Source organism: Microtus pennsylvanicus, chromosome 6 (genome assembly GCF_037038515.1).
Source record: "Microtus pennsylvanicus isolate mMicPen1 chromosome 6, mMicPen1.hap1, whole genome shotgun sequence".
Classification (NCBI taxonomy): domain Eukaryota; kingdom Metazoa; phylum Chordata; class Mammalia; order Rodentia; family Cricetidae; genus Microtus; species Microtus pennsylvanicus.
Genome location: NC_134584.1, coordinates 122,351,846 through 122,377,854, shown reverse-complemented (window position 1 = coordinate 122,377,854; position 26,009 = coordinate 122,351,846). Strand labels below are relative to the sequence as shown.

The 26,009-nt window shown below is 47.0% G+C and overlaps 1 protein-coding gene across 3 annotated transcripts in view; it reads left to right on the top strand.

Annotated features, from left to right (window-relative positions):
- Fanca (FA complementation group A) overlaps window positions 1-26,009 on the top strand; it is a 58,424-nt gene that overhangs the window by 15,736 nt on the left and 16,679 nt on the right. For all 3 annotated transcript variants that reach the window (XR_012910973.1, XM_075977584.1, XM_075977583.1), the window contains exons 15-29: window positions 1,876-1,986; window positions 3,936-4,031; window positions 4,115-4,174; window positions 6,299-6,387; window positions 7,717-7,777; window positions 7,858-7,907; window positions 11,507-11,583; window positions 16,649-16,762; window positions 18,114-18,250; window positions 18,954-19,024; window positions 19,246-19,342; window positions 19,475-19,683; window positions 21,498-21,594; window positions 23,823-23,999; window positions 25,669-25,742. Coding sequence is in view for 2 of the 3 variants with exons in the window: in XM_075977584.1 (XP_075833699.1) it covers window positions 1,876-1,986; window positions 3,936-4,031; window positions 4,115-4,174; window positions 6,299-6,387; window positions 7,717-7,777; window positions 7,858-7,907; window positions 11,507-11,583; window positions 16,649-16,762; window positions 18,114-18,250; window positions 18,954-19,024; window positions 19,246-19,342; window positions 19,475-19,683; window positions 21,498-21,594; window positions 23,823-23,999; window positions 25,669-25,742 (1,520 nt within the window). In the remaining variant the exon portion in view is untranslated. The remainder of the gene's footprint in view (window positions 1-1,875; window positions 1,987-3,935; window positions 4,032-4,114; window positions 4,175-6,298; window positions 6,388-7,716; window positions 7,778-7,857; window positions 7,908-11,506; window positions 11,584-16,648; window positions 16,763-18,113; window positions 18,251-18,953; window positions 19,025-19,245; window positions 19,343-19,474; window positions 19,684-21,497; window positions 21,595-23,822; window positions 24,000-25,668; window positions 25,743-26,009) is intronic.

The following is a 26,009-nucleotide window of genomic DNA, read 5'->3' as shown; positions in this document are numbered from 1 at the left end:
CTGTGTGTATGCCTAAAGGCCAGAAGAGGGCACCAGACCTCATTACAGATGGTTGTGAGCCACCATGTGGTTGCTGGGAAGTGAACTCAGGACCTTTGGAAGAGCAGGCAATGCTCTTAACCTCTGAGCCATCTCTCCAGCCCCAAATAAATATTTTTTTAAAAAAAAGAATTAATGTAAGTCACGGTGTGATGGCATTTGTCTTTAATCACAGCACCCAAGTGACAGAGGTAGATGAATCTCTTGAGTTTGAGGCTACCTAGTGAATTCCAGGTTAGCCAGGTGTGAGACTTTGTCACACATATATACCAAAAAACAAAACAAACCCCCAACAATTAATGTTGTGTATGTATTTGGTTGCTGACATTGTCTTTGTACCATGCAGCCCCTGGCTCATTCAGCTTTGAGTCTGGATCCAGGGCTGTTGAGCTGCTTCCCTTGCCTCTGCAGACCGTGTATGTCTCTGAGCTGCTTCCCGTGCCTTTGCAGACCGTCTGTCTCTGAGCTGCTTTTCCTGGCTTCAGAAACTAGCATGGCATTATCAGCAATTCCCTTTCTTGTAGAATGGTATCTAGTTTTGTTGTTCGGGGGTTTTTTTGTTTTATTTTTCAAGACAGGGTTTCTCTGTGTAGTCCTGGCTGTCTTGGAACTCACTCTGTAGACCAGGCCGGCCTTGAACTCAGAGATCCACCTGCCTCTGCCTACCAAGTGCCGGGATTAAAGGCGTGTGCCACCACCATCTGGCTGAATGGTGCTTAGTGTCTGCAGTCTAACATGAAAAAGAATTGTCTGATCTTGACAACATGTATGCTTCCCCAAAACCATTGCAAGGCTTCATTCAGTTCACTTGCCGTTCAATGTTTGGTCCCAAACATGCATCACACTTGGCCAGCATAGCAGGAGTTTGTGTGGTTTAGGGGAGGTTGGCAGTTCTCACATGTGGACATTCTCTTTGCGAGTATGACAGACTCAGCATGGTGATTGTCTTAAAGTCTCTGCTCCCTCACCATGTGCCTCAGCCCTATCCCATTACAGCATCTATAGTAGCGGGGCTGCCTCCGGCTCCACCCTTGCTCTGTGACTCAGTATGTTTGGTCAGGGTCAGGAGGCAGCACTTCGGGCCTTTTCCTTGGCTGCCTATCATGTAATGACATTTCTGATTTTGGTGATGGAGATTAATGTGTTCAGCAGAGTCTCAGCTGATGAAACGAACATATTTGTTGAGAGCCTTAGCCTGGTGGACAGACTGTGCTTCTGATAGCTACAGGGTTCCAATCTTACTATTTTTGTTTGTTTTTCTGTTTCTTTTGTTAACTGTTTTTGGGACAGGATCTCACGCAACCCAGGCTGGCCTCAAACTTACTATATCGTTGAGGATAAACTTCACCTTTTCTCCTTCCTCCTCCACCTCCAGAGTGCTGGAGTCCAGGCTTGCACCACCTCACCTGTTTCTCTAAGGGTTGCTGGGGATTGAACTCGGGCAATGTGCATGCTTGACAAACGCTCCACCTATTGAGCCATCTCTATCTGTACCTCTCTCTTGTTCTCGTTGTTTGCTGTCTTGAGACAGGGTCTCATTATTAGTACAGTCTGGCCTGGAACTCACTGTGTATCCCAGTAACAATCCTCCTGTCTCAGCCTCCAGAGTTCTGGAATTAGAGACCCGAGCCCCCACATTCTGTCCAGAGATACTATTATTATTTCCACAGCAGTCGTAGCTTTTCCTCTGATAAACTTGGCCATCTGGCACAGTTTTCTTTATTTCAGCAGCAGTCTTCTGTTTGGGGCAACCATAGCTACTGAGCTCTTTTTAGACAGCACAGCCCACAGGGTGGGCACCTACTGAGCAGTACCTGATGTGATCTCTCTCTGCAGGAATCCTTTGGGAGCTCACTTGGCTACCATAGCTGCAGCAAGAAGGCCCTGGTTTTCCTCTTCAAGTTCCTGTCTGACCTTGTGCCCTGGGAACCCCCTCGGTACATGCAGGTAAGGAGCCAGCATCTGCATCCTGAGGCGTTCTGCTCATGGTGTCCTATATGCAAGGGTCACCCAGCTTCCTGAAGATCACCCTGAGCCAGGACTGGTTTCTGCCCTCCAACAAACAGTTGGCATTGGTGTGCAGTGAACCAGCACAGGTACCTAGTAGCACCCACACATCCTCCTCAGGAGAAGCAAGTTGTATTCAATCAGTGTGCAATAAAGTACCTGCCTCATAGGCTCTCAGAAGGATGAGCAGGTCCAAGGGGGTCTGGAAAGATGTTTAGGGAAGTGAGTGTTCTGTTTTCACTTTAATAGACTGAAAAGGCTTTATGGCATTTGAATTTCTGGGTCCTGGACAGATGGCTTAGCAGTTAGAACACTCACTGTCCTTCCAGAAGACCTGGGTTCAATTCCTAGCACCCACATAGCTGCTCACAACTGGCTATAACTCCAGTTCCTAGGGGATCTAATGCTCCCTTCTGGCTTTTGCAGGCACCAGGCACACACATGATGGGCTGACATACGTGCAGACAAAGCAGCCAAACTATTAAATTTACTTAAAAAAAAAATGTCTGGATAGAGATCTCCAAACTTACAATGATCATTTCCTTCAGATTTTTGTTTTGTTTTTTTAAAAGGCTTTGTGTAAGTCCACTGTTGGAGTACTTGTAACAAGTTGTGGTGGTGGCCACTATAATCCCAGCATTTGGGAGGCACAAGTAAGGTCACTGTCAATTTGAGGGAGGTTTGCTCAACAGAAGTTCTGAGACAACCAGGACTACTTTGTGAGACACTGTCTCGCAACAAGAAGAGAAACAAATCTTGAAGCCAGGATAGTGGCACAGTCCTGTAGACACAGCATTTGGGAGGCTAAGGCAGGAGAATTATAAGTTCTAGTCCAGGCCAGTTGGGGCCCCAAAGCAAGACCCTGTCTCAGATTCCCAAAAAGTCTGAAGTTAGGCACAGTGGTTATATAAGTCTTAGCACTCCAGAGCCTGGGCACGAGACTCCAGGAACCCAGGAGCTCAAATCCATCCTGAGGAACAGTGAAGTACTGTCTCAATGGAGAAAGGAAGGAAGATTTTTTTCTTTTTATCAGCTATCTCCATTCCCCCACTTATCTGGGGGCTGGGTACCGGAAGCTCTCTTGCTGTTTTCACTAAGAAGTTTGATTTGCATTCCAAACTGAACGGGGATATGTGAGCCAAGGGAAGGACAGACTCCAGTCATCCTGGGGAACTAGAACTGAACCTGTCCCCTTGCCCTGAATCTAGACCCCTTTCTTTCTTGTGCACTGTTGTTTGTGGCCAAGCTAACCCTTTTTGAGACCGGCATGTGCCAGTATAGATAGTACCCTGCTGTTGAAGTATCTGTCCTGAGCTCCTCCGAGTCTCCCAGCCTCCAGCTCTGAGAAGTGAGAAGTCTGGACACTGAGAGCCTTTCCTCCTACTCTCTGAGTCTAACCAAAGATACAAGGAACGTGAAGTCATTTGTGCAGACCTGCAAGCAAATTCTAGCTGTGTCTCCTTTCCTGCCTTTTGAACTTGCATGTTGTTGTTGAGCATGGCAGCCTGGCTCTCCCTGGACTCAGGTTCTTTAAACCTGGCACCTGTGGTCAGTTTAATTTTCTCCCTGATAGGAAGGGCAGCCTTCTCCTGTGGGTTTGTTTGAGACAGAGTATCACTGTATGCCTCTAACTAGCCTTGAACCTGCTACGTAGACCAGGCTGGCCTTGAACTTGACATGATCTTTGCCATTGCCTACTGAGTGCTGGGATCACAGGTGTGTTATCCTTACCACACCCATCTTCTTGTGGGTTTTGGTTTCAAAAAATTACATGTCTTGTGCCTGCTAGCAGACATCTCTTATTGTCGCGGTATTCATTGTCGTGTGTTGCTAATGTCCCGGTGAGAAGCTCTAGGATATCCTGACATTGCTGCACTGTGTTCTCGTAGGTGCATATTTTCCACCCACCGCTGGTCCCGAGCAAGTACCACTCCCTCCTTACAGACTACATCTCGTTGGCCAAGACGAGGCTTGTTGACCTCAAGGCAAGTCTGCCCACTGCTCTAGCCCTGCCCGGGAGTACCCAGTGTGTGTCTTTGTGGTCACATGTTGTTTTTCCCCTTTGAAGGTTTCCGTAGAGAACCTGGGACTCTATGAGGATTTGTCCTCCTCTGGGGACGTTGCTGAGGTAATGTGTACCAGGCTTTTGCTTTTAGGCACCAACTAGTTCCCAGATCATGACACAGAGATCCATCATAATTTTTGAATGCTCGGGCTAGCTTAGGCTCATTTCTGGCAACTCTTTTAACTTAAATTAGCCTGTTTCTCTTTATCTACCTTTGGACTCGGGGATTTTTCCTTTTCTTTCTTTCTGTATATTTTTCTTTCATTTCTTCTTATGTCTGCTGCCTGCCTGGCCTTGGGCATCTCCCTCTTTCTCTCCTCTCTTTTTCTTCTCCTCTGTCGTTCCTTTCAAGCCTTCATTTCTCCTATTTATTCTCTCTGCTTGCCAGCTCCACCCATCCTTTCTCTGCCTAGGCCCGTTCAGCTCTTTATTAGATCAATCAGGTGCCTTGGGCAGGCAAGGTGAAACAAAGGCAGCATAAACAGATGTAACACACCTTTACACAGTTTAAATAATATTCTGAAGCATAAACAAATGTTTATCTTTGCCTAGTTAGAATAATATTCCACAGCTAGGCAGTGGTGGCTCATATCTTTAATCCCAGCACTAGGGAGGCAGAGGCAGGCAGATCTCTGTTAGTTTGAGGTCAGCCTGGTCTATAGAGTAAGTGCCAGGACAGGCTCCAAAGCTACACAGAGAAACTCTGTCTCAAAAAAAAAAAAAAAACCAAAAATTTCCACCACAGTAATGAATGTTGGTTGACCCACAGTCTTTGGTTCGCTTGTCTTTTGACTTGAGTGATTTGGCCTCCAGAATCCTCTACCTGGTTCATCTCCAGTGAAGCTGGGTTGCCTGTTTTCCTGAAAGTGTTTTGTCTCTACTGTCCCTTGGAGTCTTTGTAGACAACACCAGCAGAGGAGAGTGGCCATGTTCAAAGACAGGCCTGGGCTACAGTGGATTCTCCTCAGGATTTTTTTTTTTAAAGATTTATTATGTATACAGTGTTCTGCCTGCGTGTATGCCTGCACACCAGAAGAGGGCACCAGACCTCATTACAGACTGTTGTGAGCCACCATGCGGTTGCTGGGAACTGAACTCAGGACCTCTAGAAGAACAGATCAGCCTGTGCTCTTAACCTCTAAACCATCTCCCCAGCCCTCTCCTGAGGGTTTTTTAGTTTACGTGGGTTTTCACTAATCTTATTTATCTAATTTTTATTCGTGTGTGTGCAGCTGAGCGTGCTTTAGAGGATAACTTGAGGGAACTGGCTCTCTCTTCACCTAGCAGGTCCCAAGGACTGAGCGGAGTTTGGCAGCTTGGTGGCAGGCACCTTACCTACTGCACCACTTTGCTGGCCCATTTTTATTTTTTATAACATTGTCAGAGGGATGGGGTGTGCATGAGTGTGTGCAGAGGTCAGAGGGCAACTTGTAGAATGTTTTCTCCTTCATGCGGATTCAGGGTCTCTAGGATTCACAGGCCTGTGTGGCAGACGTCACCCACTGAGTCATTTTGCCTCTCTCTGTTTTTCCCGTCCCTATTTTCTTTCTTTCTTTCTTTTTTTTTTTTTTTTTTTTGGTTTTTTGAGACAGGGTTTCTCTGTAGCTTTGGAGCCTGTCCTGGAACTTGCTCTTGTAGACCAGGTTGGCCTCGAACTCACAGAGATCCTCCTGCCTCTGTGTCCTGAGATTAAAGTGCTGGGACCACTACCCAGCCATCCCCATTTTCTTTGTGACAGGCTCATGTGTTTCAGGCTGGCTCTAAACTCTTTCAGACTCTGTGTACGTGGATCATAGACATTTGCCACCACACCTAGCTTTGACTTTACATAAATTTTTTGAAATCTCAAAGTGAAGTCTCTGCTGTGGCCCACCTCAAAGCTTTCTGCCGTCTCCTCCCCTGGAAGAGCAGCAGAGGGAGGTAGAGAAACGGTTCGTCCTCGACAGAGGGGTTAGGGAAGTGGCCCTGGCTTCCAGAGCTGAGCTGACCCCAGGGCCCCTGTGAGCACCAACATCAGGACCTGGTGTTTGCGACTGCTCCGGGTTGTACAGTCCCATCTCACTTATTACCTCTAAAATGTCCAGAAACTCTTGCCAGCAAGGGGCAGCAGTTTGGTGCCGAGCTGGTATGCTTGCTTCCTTGCTTCCAAGTCTTCATTCTTTCTCATTCCCTCCCTGTATGAACTAGCCTCAGAGACAAGCGATGCAGGATGTTGAAAAGGCCATCATGGTGTTTGAACAGACAGGGAAGATCCCAATGCCTGTCCTGGAGGCCAGGTAGGAAGCGTCTGCTGTGGAACATCTGCTGGCTACAGCATGTCCAGACATGGCCGCGATGCCATTAGCATGCTGGGGCTCCTGAGCCTGTCTGACCTGGATCACAAGATCACATGGGGATGGGGGTGTGCTGTTCTGACACAGACAGGAGTCAGTGTGGATGCTGTGTCAAAGGGGAGGTCTCGGGGCAGCCTAGAACGAGGGTGGGTCTGTGTCATCTACTTTTTGTTTCGAGACAGAGTTTCATTGAGCAGCCTTGGCTGTTCTGAAACTCTCCGTGTAGACCAGGCTGACTGCGAACTCGCTGCCTGCCTCTGTCTCTTGGGTGCTAAGGTTAATCTCATGTTCCACCATGTTCACCTCTGTGACAGCATACGGCACCCTCAGTCTCTGAAAAGAGCAATAGATGGCACCTCTCTGAAGCTGTGTGGGAATGACGGATTACTGACCCAGAGTTTAGCAACAGATTTTTAGTTAGTGCTTCCGAGGTGACCAATGTGGAGCCATGCTAGGGAATTGAGTAGCTTTATTGAATTCTTTGTGGTTCCTGAACATCTATCAACGTTGGTGAACTGAACCCAGCTTATGGAGTTTTGAGATCACTTCCAAGCAGAAAGCTCATGGTGGCCTCATTGCACCCCCTCATAGCCTGAGATTAACCTGGGTTCCATGGCCAGCCCTGGGGAGAGTAAACATGGTCTGGATCTCATGGACCATAGGCTCATTGGTATCACAGTGTGCCTTTGTGAGAAACATCTTAGAACTTAAAAACATGATCAAACCCAGCACTTGGGAAGCATAGGCAAGCAGAGCTCTGCAAGTTTCAGGCCTGCCAGAGATACACAGTGAGATGCCGCCTTAAAAGCAAAACAAAACCCGCATGATGAATATGAGTGTCCGGCCTGGCCTGGTGTCACCCACCTGTGATCTCCACACCTGAGGGATGGGGGCAGGTAGAACAGGAGTTTGGGATTTGCCACATAGTGAGATTGAGGCCAACTAGGGCTGCCTCAGACTCTGTTTTTAAAAAACGAAATGAAAGAAAACAAAAATGAGGCCGGCGGTGGTGGTGGTGGCGCACACCTTTAATCCCAGAGACAGGCGAATCCCTGTGAGTTCGAGGCCAGCCTGGTGTACAAGAGCTAGTTCCAGGACAGCTAGGACTGTTACACAGGGAAACTCTGTCTCCAAAAAAACCAACAAAACATAACAAAAAAAAAAAAATGACAGCCGTGAAATGAGCACCGCCTCCTGGGCTGTGAGTGGCCTGGTGGGAGACGCCTCTCTCCTGCGTTCCTCGTTACCCTGTTTCTGCCTTTCTGTCCGCAGCATATTCAGGAGGTCCTACTACCTGTCGCGCTTCCTCCCAGCCCTGCTCACGCCGAGAGTGGTGAGTGTATGCTCCTCTCCTATGCACACTCTGTGAGATGTGTTCCCTGCCTGCTGCTCACATGACTGCCCTTTCCACAGCTCCCAGAGGTTCCTGATTCCCGGGCAGCCTTTATCGAGACTCTGAGGAGGTGAGCGAGAGCTTGCACCGAGGCTGCTCCAGTGGGTTTGCCTTGTTTTAATTTTTCCCAATGGGTTTGGGTAGGGCAAAGAATTTGAGTTCTTTTGTAGATAAATTTACTGCACGTATGTTTTATTCATAAGATATTGACTCCAGGTAGGTGGTAGTGCCACACGCCCTTGATCCCAGCACTCAGGTAGAGGCAGATGGATCTCTGAGTTTGAGGCTAGCCTAATATACAGAGCAAGTTCCAAGATAGCCAGGACTACACATCGAAACCCTGTCTCAAAAAACCAACCAACTAAAACAAAACAAAAAAATCCCTGAGATTCTTTTTTATTTATGTATTATCATCTTTCTTTATTTATTTGAAATAAGGTCTCACCAAGTAGCTCTGGAACCCAGACATGCCTGTCCCTGCCCCGAGTGCTGGGATTAAACCATGTGCCATCACAATGGCATTTATCTATTTGCTTGTTTAGGGTTTATTTGAGACGGGGTTACTTTGTAACATGGCTGTCCTGACACTCTGTAGACCACAGTGACCTCGAACTCAGAGATCTGTATGTCTCTGATTAAAGGTGTGCACCACCACCACCCAGCCTGACCTTTATTTATCTATTCTTTTTATTTTTTAAAAATAATTTATGTAATTTTTTTTATGTGCTTTGGTGTGAAGGTGTCAGATCCCTGGAACTGGAGTTACAGACAATTGTGAGCTGCCATGTGGGTGCTGGGAATTGAACCCCGGTCCTGTGGAAGCGCAGCCAGTGCTCTTAACTGCTGAGCCATCTCTCCAGCCCCATGGCTTTTACTTTTTATATAAAGTATCTCATATGCTTGCTGCCCTTTACTCCACAGTGTTTCCTGAGCCTTAGGAAATGTAGAGCCAGGGCTGGAGAGATGGCTCAGAGGTTAAGAGCACTGGCTGCTCTTCCAGGGGTCCTGAGTTCAGTTCCCAGCAACCACATGCTAGCTCACAATCTATAATGAGATTTGGTGCCAGAACACTATATACATAATTAATAAATCAATCAATCAATCAATCAATCTTTTAAAAAAAAAGAATATGCAGAGCCAGAAAATAAGGTAAAGGGCTGTGAGGCGCGATCAGTTATACTCTGTAATCAAGTTACTGCCACAGTCCACCTAAGACACAACAGGCCCTGTCCGCAGGGGGTCATGGGCGTATTCCTTTCTGCTGAACTGCTGGTTATTGATAGTTTCTGGAAGACGGTGAACATTGTCTCCAGCTGTGCACCCGCTGCTGAGCCCACAAAGCTCTGAGGGAATGCTGGGTAAGCTCAGCGGGTCCCAAAACTCTACAAACAGACGTAGCAGGAGGAAGGGAGTTATAGGTAGGATGATAGGGAGATGTTGAGCTGGGGTGAGAACAGTCAGGGTACATTATGTATGTGTGTGAGTTTGTCAAATAACAAGTTTAAATAATGGAAAACATTTCAAATACATAGAAAAACAGAGGTCACTTTAAAACGCTTAATTAAATAGTATACGTGATTATTTACTTCATTTGGCCGTATACTAAAGTTGGAGTGGTACAGGAAGGTACCACTTCATTTTGCCTCTGTGGAAGGATAACACGCGAATGTATAAGGTTCTATATTTTTACCAAAGCCCACAAGCCACCCTTCTGTTGCTGTCTTTTGAGACAGTCTCATGTAGCCCACACTTGTTAAACCGCTAAGTTTGAACTCCTGATTCTCCTGCTTCTACCTCTGAGTGCAGAGATTACAGGTTTGCACTGCTATACCTGGTTTTATTTATTCGTTTTGAGACAGGTCTTACTATGTAGCCTAGGCTGACATCCCTACCTCTGCCTCCTAAGGGCTGGAGTTACCAGCATGTGCCGCCATGTCTGGCTTGAACTGAATTTAATGTAGCTAATATAGAAAATGGGCTCTATGTCTCTCTGTAGTTCTCTTTGTGTACCTTGGCAGCTTTTAGCACCTTGTAGAATGAATTGGGTAACTTCCTTCCGTTTGCTGGAGCTATTTGTTGAATCGGAGATTCTACTCTGCTGAAGTTCGGCAGAGTGTGCTGAAAACATGTCTGCTGGCGTTTACATGGTATCTCCCTCCCTCCCTCTCTCTCTCCTCCCTTTCTTCCTTCTTCTCTCTCTTCCTCCCTTCTCCCTCCTTCCCTCCCTCCCTCCCTTTCTTCCTCTCTTTCTCTCTCCCTCCCTTCCTTTTTTCTTTTCTTCCTTCCTTTCTCCCTCCCTCTCTCCTTCCCTCCCTCCATCTCTTCCTCCCTTCCTTCCTCTCTCCTTCCCTCCCTTCCCCACCCCTTCTCTGTCTCCCTCTTTCCTTCCCTTCCTCTCTCTCTCTCTCTCTCTCTCTCTCTCTCTCTCTCTCTCTCTCTGTCCCTCCCTCCCTTTCAGGGTGCATGTAACTTTTATTTCAGGCTGTGCCTAGAGGCGCGTCTGATCCTGGGTAGCAGAGGCCGGCCAGTCTCCTCTGAGTTTAAGGATAACGTAGTCTGAATAACAGGTTCCAGGTTAGCCAGGGCTACACAGTGAAGCATTTTCTCATCAAAACAAAACAACCAAAATATTTTCTATTTCATCTAGTTGTTTTATATTCTTTTTTCTTGTGGTACTGGGGATAGAACCCAGGGCCCTGCACACACCAGGCAACTGCACTTCTCGTCCTGTCTGAGCCTCATTCACGACAGTATGTTTTCATAGCAAGGTAGAGGTGCCCAGGGGAACTGGGTCTGCCTGTGTGTTTGCAGTGGCATTGGCAACAGCTGCCTGGCAGCACGGCCAGAACTGACACCTTCCCAGACATCCTGCCGTGTCACACACAGCTCTGCAATGACACTAGCAATGTGTTCAGAAGAGTTCAACACAAATATTCTTGTGTGCTGTCTGAAATTGGCAAAATTCAGACTGGAGGCTGTGCTCCAAAGTAAAAACCCAGCCGGCAAGCCGGAATCATTATTAGAGAGGCAAGCTGGAGATGGAGCATAGAGACTAATTTTAAAATTAGCACTGGGTATTTATTACTAATACAAGACATGGTATAAAAGTAGGTACCACTTGAATCTATATATATACTTTTAGAATCATAAATGTGATTTCATTTCTTCTAAAACTAATAAATAGCTAGATGTGTACCTCTTTGATAAAGTGTTTGCCTAGTGGGTTTAATATCCAGCACTGAAAAAAAGGAATAAAATACAAAACAATATAACATATACTGGTGGTACTGTGCACGCCCTTAAGCCCAGCTCTTGGGAGGCAGAAGCAGGTGAATCTCGATGAGTTCCAGGACAGCAGAGATACACAGAGAAACCCTGCTTTGAAAAACCAAAACCAGCTACATGATGGTGGCAGCAGACGCTTTTAATCCTAGCACCTGGGAGGCAGAGGCAGGTGGATTTCTGTGAGTTCGAGGCCAGCCTGGTCTGCAGAGAGAGTTCCTGGATAGGCTCCAAAGCTACAGAAAAACGCTGTCTCAAAAAAACAGGAAAAAAAAAAAAGAAAAACCAAAACAAACAAAGCAAAACAATATACAGTGGCGTAATGGCTTTGGAATTAGGACCCTAAATGCTCATAATTGATGTGGACATTGCTTTCTTTTTACCTAGAGCAGATAAGATTCCCTCATCGTTATACGATGCCTACTGCCAAGCCTGTGCCACCGCTGAGGAGAAGCAGCCTGAAGGTAAGGCTCTTGGTCACCTGTTCCTGTGCTTTCCGTTTCTGTGATGGATCTGTCACCAGCACCTGTGTCGGCGTCCTCGGTGGTCAGGTTTTACTCTCCCCGGTGCAGGAGGCCTGTGGCACTGCCTGACCGTGGCACCTGGGTACCAAACAATGTGTTAGCGACTCCCGGTTATTGTCCTGGAGGCCTTGACAGTTAGCACCTTCCTACCTCCTGGGCAGTACAAGGTAGAAACCTGCTTCTGTGCTTGGTATCTTTTCACAGGTAGCTCAAGGCCCGCAGCATAGTGCGGTCAGGAACGATTATTTTCTAACTGGACTTTTTGGTTTGGAGCGGGTTGCAAGGTTTTTTCTTGTTTTGTTTTTGTTTTTTTAATTTTATTTTGTGTGTGTGGGTGTTCTTGCCTGTGTGTATGTCTGTATCGTGTGTTCCCCTGGTGTCGGTAGAGGACAGAAGAGGGGTCAGGTCTCCTAGAACTGGAGTTACTGACTGTTGTGAGTCACCATGTAGGTTCTAGGAACCAAACCCAGCAGCTAGCCCTCTGAACCACTGAGCCATCTGACCAAGGCTGGGGATCTTTGTGCCTATGAGAACAGTGGTAGATCTCGTTGGCTCTGGGAAGCTGTAATCAGTGAGCTGCTGTCCCTGCAGTGTGTGGCTAGCATGCTCTATCCTCCCCATTCTTCAGTGCCGTGTGTCTCTGGCAGCTAGCGTGATCTTCAGTGCCGTGTGTCTCTGGCAGCTAGCGTGATCTTCAGTGCCGTGTGTCTCTGGCAGCTAGCGTGATCTTCAGTGCCGTGTGTCTCTGGCAGCTAGCGTGACAACAGTGGGAGGAGCATCAGCAGAAGCTGCTGTTGTTTTTGTCTTCAGATTTTCAATTATTTATTAATTACTTAAACAGGGTCTCTTGTATTCTTGGCTTAGGCTTAAACTCTGTGTAGCTGAGAATGACCTTGAGCTTTTGAGCCTCGGCCTCCACCTCCCAAGTCCTGAGATTACAGGCTCGTACAACCATGCCCAGTTTATGTGTAGTAGTGGCATCGGACCCAGGACTTTGTGTTCGTTGGGCAAGCATTCTACCTACTGAATAACTGGATAATCACAAGTGCTATTTACATTTTTTATTAATCTATATCAATTATACAAAATAACTGGGTTTCATTGTGGTTTTCTTATACATACTTTGATAATGTATCACTCCTAATTACTGTCCTGTCCACCCCCTCCATTGGTCCCCTTCTTCTTTTTACTCTAATGCAATATCTAAAGATATTTGTCTTTTCAAATTACATTTATTGGTGTGTGATGGGGGGGCTTGTGGCTATGGCTTTGCATGTCCCAGGCACAAAGGACCACTTGTGGGTTCTTTCTTTCTGCCTCCCTTGTGAGCCCCTGAGTTCAAATTTGGGTTATGAGGCTTGGCAGCAGGACCGTTACCACTGAGCCGGTCTCTGTTTTGTTTTTAAGGCAGAGTCCAGTGGAGCCTACGCTGCCCTTGAGGGTGCCCTTGGTCCTGAGTGCTAAGATTATAGGCCTGTGCTACAGCGGGTTATTTGTCTGTCTGAGCCTGGCTCCTTTTGATTAGCATAGTGATCTCCGGTTCCATCCACTTTCTTGCAAATGACAAGATTTTATTCATTATAGACAAAAGCTCTATTGTTTCTTTCTTCATCCATCCGTTGATGACTATCTGTACTGACCCCATAGTTTGGCTACTGTGAGTGCCACAGTAAAACAATGGGCGTTTACCCCTTTGGGTGTGTGTCTAGGGGTATGCAGCTGGACTTTTAAGGAACCCATGCTGATTTCACATTTCGCTAACAGTGAATAAGGGTTCCTTTCTTTTTTGTTGTTTATTTATTTTTATTTTTTGGTCTGTGTAGCCCTGGCTGTCCTGGAACTCGTTTTGTAGACCAGGCTGGCCTCAAACTCAGAGATCCGCCTGCCTCTGCCTCCTGAGTGCTGGGATTAAAGGCATGCGCCACCACTGCCTGGCCATTGTTTATTTTTTTCACAATAGCCTTCTAAAAAAGTTTATCCTATTTTATGTGCATGGATATTTTGCCTACATGTATGGATGTACACAACGCGTGCCTGGTGCCTGCCAAATCTTCCTGGAACTGGAGTTACAGATGGTTGTGAGCCTCCGTGTTGATGCTAGGAACTGAATCCAGGTCCTCTGCAACAGCAGCCAGTGCTCTTAACTGCTGAGCCATCTCTCCGGCACAGCAATTGCTGTTTTGACTAGGGTGATATGGAATCTTGGAGTCGTTTTGTTTTTTCATTTCTGTGTTGAATAAAGGTAGTGAACAGGTTTTCCTGTGTTTATTGACTGTGTACTTTTTTTTTTTTTATGATGGGTTTTTTGAGGGGAGAGGGTGTTTCTGAGACAGGCTCCTTGTATGTCGTTGGCTGGCCTGGAACCTACCTTGCCAACCAGTCTAACCTCAAACTTATCCTGCCTCTGCCTCCTCACTGTCCCCCCTCCCCGATTGTTAGGATTACAGGCATGCACTACCACACCTAGCATAAATTTGTTTTTATTTTTTATATTTTATAGTGCATATCAGTTATTCGGAGTGATGGATTTCACTATACCATTTGCATATTTGTGTTTCTCTTTAGCTCTTTCTGGTTCTTTTGCCCATTTCTTGACTGGATTGTTTTCTTTTGGTGTGTAATTGAGTTCTCCATAGATTCTGGATATTACTCCTCGATAACATGAATAACTGGCAGAGATTTTTCTCCCATTCTGCAGCCTGTTGGCTTTGCTCTGCCCAAGTTTTTTAATTTGATACAATCCTATTTGTCGGTTCTTGCTATTAGTTCCCAAGATTTCCTGTGCAGAAAGTTGCCTGTGCCTGTCTTCCTGCGTTTCAGGTCTTACGGTAAGGGCTTTAGTCCATCGTTAATTAATCTAATTTATCTGTACATGATGAGAGGAATGGTGTTCTTAAAACTTTCTGTCTTCTACTTACGGCTATCTTTTCTCCAGTTTATGCTTCTGACGCCTTTCACAAGAGTTAGGTGGCCACAATTCATGATTTGTTTTTTGTTTTTATCTTTTTCCTGAGTCAGCTCTCTTCCATTGGTTACATGTCCTTGTCCTAGCACCATGCTGGCTTTGCGACTATGGCTCCAGCATCATTTGAGCAGATATTATGATACTCCTGTGCTGTTGGCTTTGCTCGGATTCCTTTTTTTTTTTTTTTTTGGTTTTCGAGACAGGGTTTCTCTGTGGCTTTGGAGCCTGTCCTGGAACTAGCTCTGTAGACCAGGCTGGTCTCGAACTCACAGAGATCCGCCTACCTCTGCCTCCCGAGTGCTGGGATTAAAGGCGTGCGCCACCATCGCCCGGTTCGGATTCCTTTGGTTGTCCTGAGACTGTCGTGGAGGTGCCATGGAGGCTGTGAAAGTGTGGCCTGTGTGCACCACAGCGCCTGTGTGGAGGTCAGACACAACTTGTCGGGGCTGGTTCTCTCCTACTGTGTGCACCACAGCGCCTGTGTGGAGGTCAGACACAACTTGTCGGGGCTGGTTCTCGCCTACTGTGTGCACCACAGCATCTGTGTGGAGGTCAGACACAACTTATCTGGTTCTCTCCTACTGTGTGCACCACAGCGCCTGTGTGGAGGTCAGACACAACTTATCTGGTTCTCTCCTACTGTGTGCACCACAGCATCTGTGTGGAGGTCAGACACAACTTATCTGGTTCTCTCCTACTGTGTGCACCACAGCGCCTGTGTGGAGGTCAGACACAACTTATCTGGTTCTCTCCTACTGTGTGCACCACAGCGCGTGTGTGGAGGTCAGACACAACTTGTCGGGGCTGGTTCTCTCCTACTGTTTGGATTCTGGGACTCCAACTTAGATTTTCAAGCTTGACCACAGGCCCGTTCCCCTCTGAGTCAACTTACTAATTCTTGTTTTTCTTTCAAAATATGTGGTATATCTTCCTCTATAGAATTAAAATGGTGTGCATTAGGAGTTTTAAGCCAGTGCCTTTTGCAAATAAATGATCTCATTGAGTCTCCTTGCAATGAACTAAGGGCTAGAAACTCTCTCCAATGCTTTAACACCCTGTTACAAAGAGAGTATAGCCTTTTACTTAAGTTTGGAAAATTGGGGCTGGAGAGATGGCTTAGTGGTTAAGAGCACTGGCTGCCTGCCTTTCCAGAGATCCCGAGTTCAGTTCTCAGTAACCACATAGCAGCTCACAACTGTCTGTGACTCCAGTTCCAGGGGATCTGACACTTTCACACCATGCACATAAAGAATAAATTTAAACAAATTATTTAAAAAGAAGGAAAATTTTGGGAAATTGAATAAATTGCTATGCATCTGTGATTCTGAACCTGTCCCCAGGCTGTGTTGCTGTTCCTTCATTATATATATTTTTTCACACTTATATATCACTTTGTAAAATTTTTTTATTATTTTATTTTTTGTGTATAGATGTATTTGGTGCCCTCAGAAGCCAGAAGAGGGCATCAGATTCCCATAGACTGGAGCTGCACGTGGCTGTGAGCCACAGGGAGGTGGCTGGAACTCAAGCTTGGTTCCTCTGGAAGAACAGGCAGTGTTCTTAATCCCTGAGCCATCTCTAGGCTCTCTCTCTCTCTCTCTCTCTCTCTTTTTTTTCTTAAACTTGTTTATGATTTTTTTTAAATGTATGTTATGCTGGGCCATGCACTCCTTTAATACCAACTCTCAGGAGGCAGAGGCAGGAGGATCTCTGTGAGTCTGAGACCAGCCTGGTCTACGGAGAGAGTTTAAGGACAGGCTCAAAAGCTACACAGAGAAACCCTGTCTCAAAAAAAAAAAAAAGAAAAGAAAAGAAAAGAAAAAAAGGAAAAAGAGTAACAAAAAGTATGTTGCCAGGAATCACACCCGGTGCCGGTTTGCTTTTGATCTTCTATGTAGTAGCCAGCACCAGAGAGAAAGCGTCCCAGAGACTGAGTGCATGTCAGTATTTCCCAAGTGTGTGCGGTTTTTCTGTTTATAAACAATCCCAGTGAATGTGATTACCATTTGACCTAATTTTTAATGTCCTTCCCTGGTTCAGATGCCACCCCAGGAAAAAGGCCCGAGCCTGACCAAGCTGAACAGCCCCTGGGCCTGCTCACGGCAGCACTTGAAGAGCTCAGAGCTTTAATGACAGACCCCACCCAATACGATGGTAAGAAGGGATGGGCTGTGTGCATGCATGTAGCCATGGTGACGGGGGCTGGCCTGTCATTTGCCAGATGAACCTGCCCACAGACTAGAGGATTCAGATGATGGGGACAGCCTCACTGTCCTGTCACACCCCCTGGACAGGGGATGGCTCATCTTTTTTTGTACCCCAATAAGACAGACGATCAGGAGGAAGGAAACTGAAGTTCCTAAGCACAGATTCTTACTGTCTACGTGTACAACATCAAGCACCTGGAGTTCTCCCTGTCTTCTGCTCCTGAGCATTTTGTGAAACACTGAGTTCAGAGTGTCCCTCTGTGGCCATCAGAGCCCTGACTTGTACAGCAGTCCTTGTCAGCAGTGATGAACTTGCAGTGCTTCCAGGAGTTGTTTAATGGACGTTTTCAAGCAAATTCCCCAGTTTGTACGGTGTGTGCTGGTCTCCTTTCTGTTGCTGTTAAAAACAAAAGCTGACAGTGGTGGCGCACGCCTTTAATCCCAGCAGAGGGAGGCAGAGGCAGGCGGATCTCTGGGAGTTCGAGACCAGCCTGGTCTACAGAGGTAGTTCCAGGACAGGCTCCAAAGCCACAGAGAAACCCTGTCTCGAAAAACCAAAAAAAAGTAATTGGGGAAAAAAAACTCAACCTGAATCCTTCATTGTGTGACGACCCACATCCAAACCCAAAATCTATTTTTATGCATAATAGATTTGACTTTACTGTGCATTGGTTTTTGTAGAAGCTAAGACCGCCTCACAAAGAGGCATTAGCCAACTTGTGCGTTGCCGCAGCTCTGCCAAGGCTGTGGATTCTTGACGCAGCCGTTCAGGCCAGGTGTACAGATGTCAAAGCACAACTTCCCAGGCTGCTCGTGTAAAACATGGTGCCGTGTATGGCTTTGTGTGTGCATATGCACATTGGCACCTTCCCTTGCTCATGCTGGCCTGAATCTCAGAGCTCAAATGGTCTTCCTGCCTCAGACTCTCAAGAGCTAGAGTTTCTAGGCATTCACCACTACATCAGCTCAGACTGGACCATTTGTGGAGCAGGAGGAAGAGTTCCAGGGCTTCAGTCAAGGACAAATGGGTGTTAGGTCAGCTCTGACAAAGGCTTGCATGCTTGAGTGAGTCACTGAGGCCTTTGCAGTGACTCTAGGTGTCTTTGGTCTGTGAGACTTAGGTAGAAGCGTCACACCTTAGAGAGGCAATGGCTACTGCAGTGTGGCCATTCCTCCTTCCGTTCTGAGGTGGCTCCACAGGGTGTATCTACCTAGCATCCTTCAAGGCCCTGCCAGCCCTTCTTCATGTTGTTTCTTCCCAGCCTTGCTCCTGATGGAACTGGCTTCTCTCTTTGCAGTTATGTCTGCTCAGGTGGCTGTGATTTCTGAAAGACTAAGTGCCGCTTTGGGTCACAATAGCGATGACAGCAGCCTCCGGAGATCGAAGATTCAGCTCAACGTGCTTAACCCCACACTCCAGAGACAGGACCAGGCGGTATGTCTGTGAGGCCTTAGGACCCTGCCATGGCCCCGCCCCTTAGATTATATAAAAGGCATGCAGTCGGAGTTGAGCACACAGTCACTGGCTTTGCCACAGTTGATCAGCCCCCCCTTACTCCCTCACCTGCCTGTTTGTGGCTAAAGATGTTCTTACTTTTTTAGAAGTTTTTTTGAGACAGGGTCTCATGTAGCCTAGTTGGCCTTAATCTTACTTTGTTGCTGAGGCTGGACTTGAATTCTGATCTCCCTGTCTCCACATCCCCAGTGAGGGGATGACAGGCGTGTTCCACCAGCTTGCCTTTTTATTTTAAAGAAGCTCATGTGGCAAAGGCTAGTTTTACTCCCACAGCCCATAATATTTACTCTTTGCCCTTTACAATCAAGGCTTACCTATCGTCGCACTAGGCGCTTTCCAGTTCCCAGCTGTGTGCTCCACTTACTCTGCTTCAGTCCCGTGATTTGGTGCCAATTTGCCCTTGAAGCTTCCTTTCTCAACACAAGCCCGACAGCCTGAATTTGGCCCCCGCTTCCCATGACATGGTAGCGGAGAGCTTACCCCCGAGAGTTGTCCTCTGGCCTCCGTGCACACATAGTCACAACACAAAATAAGTGAAAAATTCGGTGCTGCTATACAGGCAAGCTTCCTGTCAGTCTAGGCGGAGGAGGCCAGATCCTCACAGTGCTGTGTCCCTTCCTAGGTTGTGGATCTCCTGCTCACAGCCTTCTGTCAGAACCTAATGGCAGCCTCTAGCTTTGTGCCCCCGGAGAGGTAAGGGTGCTGAGACCGAGCAGGACAAGCTCCGTTCCAAGAGTGGATGGCTAGGCTGAGCTGTGTCTGGTAGGGACTGCACTGAAGACCAATGGTCTGTCTTACATAAAGGTCACTGTTTGGGAGAACCCTGGCCCTTTCCTAGGCCTCCATGCCTAGACCGGGCATGGAAGGAATGTATAGGGCTGTGTCCAGACAGTGACTTGTTCTCTGTCTTGTAGGCAGAGCCCCTGGGCTGTCCTTTTCGTGAGGATCCTTTGTGGACACGTGATCTTCCCTGCAGTGCTCAGTCGGCTCTGCCAGCTGCTCTACCACCAGGTAGGCACCCGCATCCTGCAGGCCACTTCTCAAGCTGCTGTGATCCTTGCCTGATGCTAGCTTCTGCCTCTCAGTGAATTTTGAGCCTCCTAGCAAGAGAACAGACTATCGTTAACTTTTTCCCTATTTCAGGGCCCAAGCCTGGGTGCCCCTCATGTCCTGGGGTTGGCTGCCCTTGCCGTCCATCTGGGCGAGTCCAAGTCCATGCTTCCAGAGGTGGATCCAGGTGTTCCAGAGGTGGATCCAGGTGTTCTTGCTCCTGCTGGCAGCCTTTGTGTCCCTGAGTTTTTGAACAGCCTCCTCACCTGCCGCACAAGGGAATCTCTGCTCTTCTGCATGAAGTAAGCCGTTCCTGGGTTTCTCGGCAGTTGTTTTCCCCTCTTGAAAAGTTTCAAATATTCAGCAAATAAAATTATGAGAGACCATGTGGCTGGAGATGGCCCAGTGGTTAAGAATGTTGACTGCTCTTCTAGCAGACCCAGATTGTAGTCCAGCACCCACATGGCATCACAGTCTTTGCCAACTCCAATTCTAGAGACTCTGACTCCCTCTTCTGGCCTCTGTGGGCATTGCACATGCGTAGTGCACAGCCATCTTTGCAAACAAACCATTCACACATAAAAGAAAAATAAAATTACCAAAAATTTAAAAAAAATTATGAGAGACCGGGGATGGGGCGTAGTCAGTGATAGAGACTAGTCCCTAATGCCAAAACTAGTCATCCACAAGTTATCCTATACTATTCTAGGTTTTTGTTTTACTTAGTAGGTATTTATGCTTGTTTGTGCTCTAGGGCACTGCTGAAGTCGGAAGTTGTTACTAGTATTAGCACTCCTGTAACCGTCTAACCGTCTTTCCACATCGCTGTGCCGTCCCTGGCAGAGGATACCCTTGTCTCTTAAGGTGGAGGCTGTTTGGCTGTCTTGGGAAAGTTTGTGTGTGTGTGTGCTTTGAAGGATGAAAATGTATAAAATGGTAACCTCTCTAAACCTATGAATTCTTTGGGAAAAATCCCCACCACCGTGGAACCATTCAGCGTGGTAACTCTGCCTCCTCCCACACAAATTAACACAAGTTAAATATCTAGAAAATTTAGATAAGTAACTTATGCTTGATGAATAAGGTTTATTTGATAATCAAGCATAAATTCTAAGGCTGGAGAGATGACTCTACGGTTGAGAACACTGGCTGCCCTAACAGAGGACCTGGGTTCAATTCCCAGCACCCACATGGCAGCTCACATGTGTCTGTAACTTCAGTTCCAGGGGATCCGACACCCTCACACAGACATGCGTGCAAGCAAAATACCAATACACATGAAATAAAATGAAATAACTTAAATATTTATTTATTTATTTATTATGTGTACAGTGTTCTGCCTGCACTTATCCCTGCAGGCCAGAAGAGGGCACCAGACCCCATTACAGATGGTTGTGAGCCACCATGTGGTTGCCGGGAATTGAACTCAGGACCTTTGGAAGAGCAGGCAATGCTCTTAACCACTGAGCCATCTCTCCAGCCCCCAAAATGAAATAACTTAATTCTAAAAAGATTGATAAATTCCTAGGGTTCATAGTACTATTGTCTGGCTTGGTCTTTGCTCACTTTTAAGCTCTAGCTGTTTGTATAAACTAAGGCAACAAGAAACTGCCATATCCTAGAGTTGTCTGATCCCCCAAGAAAGTCCTTTTCCCAAGGTCAGGTCCTCTGTTCCACGTCGTCTTTGCTTCTGCACGCAGTGTTGTAACTGGCCACGTCTCCTGGTGGCCAGAGTCACATGTGAGGCGGAGGCTGTACTCACACACAGTGGGGCGTGTTCCTTCTGTAGTTCATGAGCTTCTTTCACAGGATAACACCCATGACGCTCCCCTGAGCTAGAGGTGCCTGCGCCAGAGCCGGGCAGTGTGTGCGTCGTTCCTCCTGTGTCTTGGTATGGCTCTTCACACAGATGCAGTGGCCACGCCTTTGCTTACGTGCTGTGTCTGTCATTTCTTTGCCTTCATTGTGGATGTGAGCTTTTGGAGGCAGCATCTCCCCTCTCAGGAGACACTGAGCCTGAAACCCCGGTGGTCCACCCATTCTTGAAAGGAATAGTGTTGCTCAGGTCATATAGTTTAGAACACACTGAAGTCAGTTTCCTTTTCCTTCTTCGCAGATTCTGTACAGCAGCGATTTCTTACTGTTTGTGCAAGTTCTCGACACAGCCCCATGCTGCCCTGCAGAACTGTTTATCTCCAGGCCTGATCAAAAGGGTATGTGTTTCAGATTCCTGCTTTTTGACCTGAGGGTTTCTGGCTTCTGCAGTTCCCTTGTGTTTACCTCGGAACATGGGTGCCCGATGTACCAGGCTGTCTCTGGGGCAACCTGGCTGTCTGCTTGGTAGGGGGCTTTCCATGCTGAATACTGCTATTGCATCTCTTTCTGCGAGAAGTTGGGGCTGAGATGACAGCTATTAAGTACATGCTACTACTCCTTTGAATAGGTAGTGATGTTTATACCACAGGTAAGTTAAAGGATAAGAATTTTTTTTTTAAATAAAAAAAAAGTTTTTTCCCTAAGCCCCAGTTATCCCTCTGTATGGTTTTGTTTTGTGAGATTTGTTAGGCTGGCTGGTTGGGGTTTTGTTTTGTTTTTTTTAGTTCTGGGATCAAACTTAGGGTCTCACATGTACTAAGCAAGTGCCCTACCTCCTAGAATTTTGATGAGCACATCTTGTATATGAACTATTAGATCTTGACTGTAGACTTCATATTAAAATAAAAGAGGAAACATCATTGAGATACTGAAGCAGGAGTATTTATGAAAGGTTTTTTTTGTTGTTCATTTGTTGTCAAGATTTACTTTTAATCGTGTGAGGGTGGGGAGTACAGTTTGGGCCAGAAGAGGCTTCAGAACTTCCTGAGCTGGAGTTACAGGCAGTTGTGAGGCACCCAACATGGGGGCTAGGAGTTGTACCCTGGTTCTTAGGATAGTGCAGAAATAGCCATGCATAGTGGCGCACGTCTTTAATCCCAGCACTCGGGAGGCGGAGGCAGGTGGAGCTCTTGAATTTGAGGACAATCTGTGTACAGAGTGAGTTCCAGGACAGCCAGGGCTACACAGAGAAACCCTGTTCCCAAAAAAGAACAAAGAAAAATACAGCAGCGAGCAACCTTAACCACTAAGCCATCCCTCCAGCCACAGATAGTGAGTGTGAGGCCAACCTCAGTTATGTAGAGAAATCTGGTCTCAAAAAAATAATAAAATAAAAAAGGCAGGGCAGGGCGGGCAAGCTAATGACTCAGTGCGTTAAGATACTTGCTGCCAAGTGTGGAGAACTGAGTCCAGTCCCTGAAACCTGTATGTTGGAAGGAGAAAACCAACTCTGACCTGCACACATGCCTTCTTCCACACATACACAAGATAAATAAATGTACGTGTGTATATATAAATGGGGGTCAGAAAGATAGACTAGTGGTTAAGAGCACTTGCCGCTCCACCATAAGGACCGGCGGTTGGATTCTAGCACCTACAATGCCTCTGTAACTCCAATTCCAAGGAATCCAAGGTACCCTTCTGGCCTCAGTGGGCACTTGCGCAAACACACACACAATAATAATGAAATCTTAAGAAATAGGGCTGATGGTGTAGTTCAGGTAGTCGAGTACTTGCCTAACAAAAAACCCTAAGTTTGATCCCCAGCACCATATAAAGCCCGATGTGACATACCCTGTAATCCCGACACTCGGGAATTGAAGATCAAAAGGAGTTGAGGATCAAAAATTCAGGGTCCTTCTTGGCTATGTAGTAGGGTTGAAGCTAACCAGGACTTCATGAGACCCAGTCTCTAAATAAAATAGTAAAAAGTCATCAGGGAAGCTTTTGAAAAGTCTATACTTATAGGCCCTACCCAGATAAATAAAATCAGAACTGACGCATCTGTGTAATCTAGACTACATTCATGCTTTGAGGACCCTCATCCTAGGGCCTGTCTGTAGATTTGGAGGCCCAGAATGATCTTGGGCAAAGGCTAGGCACTTGAATAGCCAAGTTCTTGTTAAATAGGGGCTGAGAATCCTATCTGTAGCCCTCATACACAAGAAATGCAGGTAATGTGTCACTGGTGAGACATTTCTCTGGTCCAGTGGGTGTGGTTTTAAATGAATACACCAGTACTGGCTACACTAGGGGCGCCAGGCCTCTCACTGCCGGCGGGCAGCCCCAGCATATAGATCCAGCACTCTTTGGGCATGTGGTCTAGGTAGGTATACCCAAGAGCCTCTCCTCTCAACAAAACACCCATCCCAGATTTCACCAGAAAGGCCAGGGCTTAGGAAGCCCCCAAGCCTTGCCTCCCCATGTCCTCCCCCGTCACTGAAATGCTGGTATGTCAGGACTGGCTCGGGTCACCTAGGGGATGACAGACAGGTCTCCTGGCGGGTTCTCTGGGTGTGTCCTTGTGATTGCATCCTCACTGTGCGCTTGTCCCTGTCTGTTTCAGTTTCAGTTCATTATGTTAAGAGTGTTCTCAGAGGCCAGAACACCTTGTCCTCCGGAGCACACAGAGTCCCTCTCCTGGAGACCCTCCAACCTTCCTCCTGCAGACTGGCAGAGTGCCGCCCTCTCTCTGTGGAGATGGAGCAGCTTCCAAGAGCTCTTGAAGGAGAAGGAATTTTATGTAGGTCTCCATGTCTTACACCATGTCACATGTCCTGGCTGCATCTATGTGCGCGTGTATGAGTGTATGTGCGTATGTATGAGTGTGCGCTGGAGTTGAGGGAGTGGAAGAAACCTGTGTCTCTGGGCGTGTGTGTAAGAGGGTTCTATGTCTCCTGAGAGGCCAGAGCAGTACTTGGTTGACTTGAAACCTTCACTGCAGTGACTGAAGCTGTAAGGGACATTCTAGAAAGACCTTGCTGTGCTTGGTTTCTCCTGGCAGGCACTGTGCACAGCAGTTCCTTGGGGCCTTGGTGTCTCCATGCCGCCTTTACCTCTCCACTGGAACCTGGCACGATTCACATGGACAGACCATGTCTTTTCTTTCCTAATGGGTTTGCATAGTTTAGGGAAACTGTTTTATCACAGTTTCGTGGTGGTGCTGTGACCAGTGTGGGGACAGGTGAGCAGCAGGTAGCCAGGAGCCCACTAGTGACTTGGGAACATGTCATCAGCTCTTCAGAGGCCCCTGTCATATCTTAGGACATTTGCAGTCTTGCTTCCTGGTTTGAACTTTGTCAAAGTGGGAATGTGTGGAAGGATGGTCTGTCATGTGGGTTTTTTATGCAAAGTGAGATTTTGAGATTAGGGCACACTGGTATGCGAGAGTGCTCCAAGAATTTTCATACGGAAAAAAAAATATGAGATGCCATGGATACAGAGAAACCCTGTCTGGGGGTGTGGAAGATGCCATGGATACAGAGAAACCCTGTCTGGGGTGTGGAAGATGCCATGAATACAGAGAGACCCTGTCTGGGGGGTGGAAGATGCCATGGATACAGAGAAACCCTGTCTGGGGGGTGGAAGATGCCATGGATACAGAGAAACCCTGTCTGGGGTGTGGAAGATGCCATGAATACAGAGAGACCCTGTCTGGGGGGTGGAAGATGCCATGGATACAGAGAAACCCTGTCTGGGGGGTGGAAGATGTCATGGATACAGAGAAACCCTGTCTGGGGTGTGGAAGATGCCATGAATACAGAGAGACCTTGTCTGGGGGTGTGGAAGATGCCTTGAATATTTGAAGCAGATTGGTACATCAAGGTGTGACAAGGGGAGGGGAACTGTTTGTCTTGTTTTTGGCAGGGTCTCCTGTAGCCCTGGCTGGTCTAGAACATGTAACAGACCTATGTAGTAGTAGACCAGCCTGGCCTCAAGCTCACAGAAATCCACCTGCCTCTGTCTTGAGTGCTGAGATTAAATGCCCAGTTTATACCAAGGTTTGTTCCCCCAACGCCTGGCCTATAAAATAATTTCTGTTTTTACACATAATAATTTAGCCAGGAACAGGTTAATTGATTAAAAGTAGGTAGTATGCCAGTTAGAAAACCCATGCGTGTAATCTCAGCACTTGGGGAATTGAAGCAGGAGGATGGCCACAAGTCTGTGGCCATCCGTAGTAAATTCTAGACCTGCCGTAGGTATGGAGTAAGACCCCATCTCAAACAGAGCTGTGCTGGTTTCATAGCTTAGTTTCCTACTCAGTTTATACGCAGTGTGTTCCCACGGTGCATCGCTTCCATCTCCGTGCAGCACGGAGCACAGGTCTGGTTCTGAGCTAAAATGACAAAGGCTTATAAAGCAGTGTGAGCTTTGTCTTTCGTCCTCCCTGCTCTGAACGTTCCTCTCAGTTGACTTACAGAGACTGGGTGCAGCTGGAATTGGAAATCCAACCTGAAGTTGATATTCTCTCGGACACAGAAAGGTAAGAGCTCAGGGCAGCTGGCGCCTGAAACGTCATCACCGGTCTGGCTCATACAGCCATCTTAAGTGTGATGTTCGAGTTAACTGGGGCATGTTGGGGCACAGCTTTAGTCAGTTATTTCTGAGTTTCTACCACATGCCAGACATTTCTAGAATGTCCCAGAGCCTGGGGTTACAAAGTGACAGGCATGTCTGTCTATAAAGTACCTTTGTACAGATGAGAGACAAGGTGTCTGCGGGGATCCTACACCCACCAGGGCCCATGCTG